Source organism: Vombatus ursinus, unplaced genomic scaffold (genome assembly GCF_900497805.2).
Source record: "Vombatus ursinus unplaced genomic scaffold, bare-nosed wombat genome assembly UNPS02014770.1, whole genome shotgun sequence".
NCBI lineage: Eukaryota > Metazoa > Chordata > Mammalia > Diprotodontia > Vombatidae > Vombatus > Vombatus ursinus.
Genome location: NW_020954548.1, coordinates 22092134 through 22098133, shown reverse-complemented (window position 1 = coordinate 22098133; position 6000 = coordinate 22092134). Strand labels below are relative to the sequence as shown.

General features: G+C 34.5%; 1 protein-coding gene across 1 annotated transcript in view; it reads right to left on the bottom strand.

Moving 5' to 3' along the window:
- The window catches only part of PTPRD (protein tyrosine phosphatase, receptor type D), a 462091-nt gene that overhangs the window by 333214 nt on the left and 122877 nt on the right, over positions 1-6000 (bottom strand). The window contains exon 3 of the mRNA XM_027863069.1: positions 4116-4257. Within this exon, the coding sequence (XP_027718870.1) occupies positions 4116-4257 (142 nt within the window). The remainder of the gene's footprint in view (positions 1-4115; positions 4258-6000) is intronic.

Here is a 6000-nt window from a genome sequence, read left to right as displayed (position 1 = left end):
AGAGAGAGAGAGAGAGAGAGAGAGAGAGAGAGAGAGAGAGAGAGAAACAGAGACTGATACTTGAGGGAAATCAGGGATTCCAGGAGGCAAGAAGTGAGGACTGAGAGTATTCGAGGTTTGGAGGTGGGAGCTAGCCAATGAAAGGACATGGAGATGGGAGATGGAATGTCATGTGTAAGGAATATTTTGAAGGCAAGGGAGTAATATGTAAGAAGGCTAGAAAAGTAGGCTAGGATGAAGTTTCAAAGAGCTTCAAATGCCAAACCAATGATCTTCTAGTTGATCCTGGGGGTAATCGGGATTCATTGGGATTTAATGAGTAGGGGAGTGACAGGGTCAGACCCATGTTATAGGAAAATCACTTTGGAAGCTGTATGGAGGACTTATTGTTGTACAGAGAATATATCCTATCAATTTCTCAGATTGACTTATTGCCAAATTCTCATGTTAAAGTGGTAAAATTGGAAGGATTTACATCACAAAAGCAAATTTGAAAATATGTAAGCCACAATATAATGCTAAATATTCCCCAATTTTTCTATGAAATATTTCATATACACATTGTGTCATTTCAAGTTATTTGTCCTGTATAAGAATTTACTTTTATTTGTATGTGAGGCTCCTTGTACAGAGATTAAGTTACTTTGCAATTTCTCTAATTTGCAATTTTTTTTTCACAATTTAGATCATCTAAAACCTTTTTGGTATTTGAAAGTTCTAACAGAGACAATTTCTGGATATTATGATAATATTACATTTAAAGGTCTTTTAAATGTGCCAGTATAATATCATATGAATCCTGGCTCTGTAACTATTCATTATGTGAACCTAATAAAAACATTTAACCTCTCAGAATCTCAGTTTCCTCATCTACAAAATAGGAGAAAATAACTATGCCACCTACCCCATAAAGCTGATGTAAGGGGAAAAAACAAACAAACAAACAACTAGATATGTAAGCACTATATAAATGTAGAAGGTTGTTAAATGTTTAGTCACAATCCTCTGCTTTTTTTAATGTAATGACTATAATTTCAACTGTTATTTAGTGTTTATTTGCTAATTTGAAAGTAAATTTCTTGTTCTACATGAGACAGTTAACAGGTTTGTTAACTTTCACTATTGCTGGGTTTCTATCAAGTCTGATAAGAATTTGATAAGTACCACCATTCACAAGATAGAAATTATCTTAATTTCTAAAATAACAGAATACTACAAACAAATGACTTTTGGAAATTCAAAAACAAACAGTGAAAAATCTCTCTAAAATATTATTAAGAATTCTGGATTATATGCCAGTCTATGAAAAAGGCTGTATTCTAGGGATAAATTTCATTATGAGAAACTTAATTACTAGAGGCAGCAAGTGACATAAGCTTTCATTTCCTCCCTATCCTACAGTAATGAGACATTACTTTCCTTTCCTCAAAACAAAGGCATTTTGCTTCTTCCCCAAACTTTCTGTTCCCCTGTTGGATTTAGTTTCCAATGGAAATTCTGTTTTTATTTTTGTTAAGGATAACAAGGTGCTTACTGACATCTGAAAGCAAATGGATTTCCAATAAACTATCTCATTGAATTCAAAGTAATCTATGCTTAAACACAGTGACATGATACTGATTTATTTGAAATTTTAATAACAGAAAAAGCAGCTATTCCTTCTAATCTTAGATTATTTTGAACAAAAGGTATGAGTTGTCATTTAATTTTCCTTTGTTAATTAATAAGTATTTACTGATAGATTAGAATAGAAGTTGAAAGGAATTTTAGCAATTATCTAATCCAATCCCCTCTTTTAACTGATATGGACACTAATTTTCAAAGCAGTAAAAAATAGGAAGTCAAACTGAAGAGTCTCCAAGTCATCAATAAGGAATATTCAGCACTTTACCAATACCTGACACAGTTCATCACTGTTTTCAAAAATTAGGGATATCTTTTTTTAAAATACTGCAATTATTTCTCAGTATTTCCTCCCATCCTCTAAACTCTTCTTGGTATTAAAGAAAAAGAGTCAAGCCAAACTGACCAATATGATGACATCTTTCTGTATATGCCACATCCTGAACCCATTGTCATTCCCTTTATGGCTGCCACCTTAAAAGAGGAGGATATCCTTTAAGAAAGGAGGGCATATTTTACCATATACTCTCTCTAATCAAAAGTCATTCACATAACTCTCTATATGTTAAATATTTGTATATAGGTGTTATTGATCCTTCAAAGCCCTGAGGCTAGCATCTAGTTACAAAAAAGGTGAATATTTTGGGAATTAAATGAAGAAATATATTCTGCCAATGTGTTTAACAATGTTTCAGGTAAGAAAAATATAATCATAATGTCTAACCACAATCTCAATTTTAATTCAGTTCAACAATAATTTATTAAATGCTTACTATGCGCCAGATGTTGGAGACACAAAAACAAAACAAAACAAAAAAAAACCCATCAAATCCAGGCTCTCTCTTATGGAATTGAGGGGAGGGGAGAATAGTAAGGTGGGTGGTAGTCTAGAAATGCTGGATGCTTCAGAAGCTTCTTCTATGGAAGGGCAGAATGCCATGCTCTCAAGAAGCTTCTATTCAGTTGGATGACTTTCACAAAGTATATTCAAATAAATAAAATGCATATATTTCATAATATCAAGTTTAAGAGAATATACTTTCCTACAGTATATAGAAAGTGAATATGAAAAACTGTGAATTCAGTTGGTTAGTCCTTTCACTTTTCAAGTTAATAAAATGCTTATTTATATTCTTGAGCATTTTGCCTGTAGAATTGAATAATTTGATTTTCTAAGCTGTTTGAGTAGTTTATGGCATGTGTTTCCTTCCAATCTACCAGGTAAATCTGGCCCACGCTATTAGTATCGGCCCTTCTCCCAGGAGCCAGGACCTTGCCAATATCAACAGGAGGTGCCGATCATCATGCAGAGGGAGCAGGATGTTGCTGCTTTTTAAATCTCTGGTTACCACAAAGATCAGGAAGCAAAATTGCTGCTAATTTCATGAAAAAATAAAGTAAATGAATCCCTTAAGGGGGAAAAATTGGAGGCTGAAAAACTAATAGCTTTAAAAATCAAATATCCATGCAAATCTTTACAGGTTCAGCTCTGATTATTAGATTTTTCATACACATTTCCCAATTCTCCCCATCTTAATGCAGTAAGCCTGGTGTCTTGACTGCTAGTATATGTCAAAAAAAGATGTTACAGTGTATCATGGAGAAAGGGTTAGCAGGCAAATTTCCCAGGGCCACGTGGCCAGATAAGAAACAATAAAGTTCTCATCTTGTGACACAAAATTGAATTACAGAATGGGACATATCTTTGTCACTATCATTTATTTCAGAGCACAGTCATCCCGAAATAAGTCCAGAATGGACACCCTGTACTGTAGTGCTGGTGTGAAATCCTATGTTGAATTAATTACAGAAGCAACAGAATCATAGTAAGAGATCGAGGTAGATAGAATAACTACCCAACAAAAGAGAAAAACATTTGCAGGCAGTATAGGGACCCAACAATTAAGCCTGTAATTTTGTTAAAGATAATGTCCATTGTAGTGATTTGTATCATACAAGCTTACCGAATAAGTCTAAAAACAGCCCAGGAATAGCAATAACATGCAAACTTAATCATTCCTCACAACTATCCCAATTACCCCCAATTCTCTTGGGGGTAAAAAAACACACTAAATTTAAGAAATGGCCCTGCTGACTTATTTTTGTGTTTTATTTTTCTTCTTTTTATTTTTGAGATTTGAATAATAATATTGAGATTTGGATAATAATATTGAGATTTGAAAAAAAATGAGTATTATCAAAGGATAGTAAAAGAGAAGATGACCAACATCAGAAATATAGGAAACAATCTTTACCTTAAAGGAATAGGGATTAAGAATAGGAGGAGGAATTACCTTAAGAGGAAAGGGATAAGTGAGTGAGAGTTTAAAGAATATTTGGTGGATTCGAATCCTATTCTGATCCAATTATAATGTAATTAGCCAGATTGTGCTATTTCTTTTTTCAGACCTCCCTCCGCATCAAAGAAGGAGGGTAAGAGAAAGTAACACCAAATATTGACAGTGATATAATCAATCAACACCATCACTTACCACGTAAAACAGTGAGCCTGGTAGATACACTTATTTCTCCAACACTATTGGAGGCAACACATTCATAGATTGCCTCATCCCGAGGAGTTCGTAAAGGTTGAATTCTGAGAACAGATCCGGATCCATCATCAAACTCTATTACCTATTGAAGGAAACAATAGCTGTCATAGGTGTTGTTACAAATGCCTACCTTTCAGCTAATCCTGTGTGTGCAGAGTGAACTATGTATTGTTCTAAGAGTGAAACTAATTTGAGTTCTGAGACACAGTATGAAATGGCTAAGCATAATACCTGGCATAACTCAGTGAATTTACTGTTTTGCAGACCACAGGTAAGAAGATGCACAGCTACAATGTGCAAGCATATGCATTTTTGAGCTCCAATGAAAGCATCAGAACTTTCACATTGACTTATGTAAAGATATAAATACAGGTAGACATCTGTATGTGTATATATCAGACCCTTTTAATTTAGAAAAAATGCATTTTATGCTTCCAAAAATGATGGATACCTTTTTGATCTTGTGTTCTTGCCTAAGTGCCAAAATGCATCCATTCAGTAATTGGACAATATGGGAAGAATTAATGCATACCATCACAGATAGCTTTTCTGGCATAAAATGTCTTCTACTGAGAGGTATAGATGGGAGAACCATGAAGAGTAGACACATAAATCTAGTATTTATTCAGTAAACAGGACAGCTTTCATAACATTAAAGCCTGATGGCTTATGTTAATTTTTCTATAAATCATTCCAGTATTTATTCTGGCTGTTAGCTTTCTTTGTATTTTTTGAGATCATTCTTCCTGGAAAATGGAAGGTTACTTCAACAGGAAGACAATTAACGTCTTTACTAGATAACTTTAACTTTCTACCATTCTGTACTTTAGTTGTACCAGAATTATAATACTTTTGTTTTAGATATGAAGGTCAGCAGATTGTCAAAGAACAAGAAACCACCACAACAAGAAAACAACAGACGTGATATTTATGATTAAGAGATCTTATACCCCACCCCATTTTTATTTTTTGCAATTTTGCTTTGTCCTCAATGCTGTTTTCATACATGTTGATCAGGTTGTATTTCAACTGAACAACTTTAGATTTGAATAAACCATGAGCAATCCAAGAAAGAAATGTTTAAGAAAGTCTATAAATATATTTATGAAGCACTCAAATTCAACTCAGTATGAAACTGACATGTATTGAGCATCCATTGCATGAAAAGCACAAAATCTTTAGATAAGATAGGATCCCTGCCATCAGGGACCTTACAGTCAAGTCTTCAGAGGGATAGGATAGGGATAAGAACTGGACCTGTGATTTTGCTGCTCTAGGCAACTCCCTGATGAGGAAACATTCACTCTTCAGGAAGTTCAGCACCTTTTCTGTAATTTGGAGAGTTAGGGAATTGCGTGGGGCTCTGAGAAATGAGATGGAATCAGAACCTAGGTCTTCCTGGTTCGGGGGCGGGGGGAAGATTCTCTGTCCACTATACATACTGCCTGTCAATAAGGGGACTTATGAATAATTATAATGCAACAAAATACAGAACAAGTGTATAAGGAAGGGAAAATGCAATGTACTCATTGGAGGTGTTAAGAAGGATTCATGGAAGAGGACAGATACATTTAAATTGGGCTTTAAGAGATAGTAAAGGATTCAAGAGGTAGAGATGAATGTAGGGATCAATATGAGTAAAGTCATGAAACATGAAAGCACAGAGTTTGGACAGGAAATAGTGAATAGTTCAGAATCAATAACACAAGTTCAAAGTAGGAAGGGACCTCAGGTGACAAATAGTCCAACCTATACCCAAACAAGAATCTCCTTTACCACATAACCCAAGTGGTTATGGTGGGATACTGTAACCACTTATTAGTGG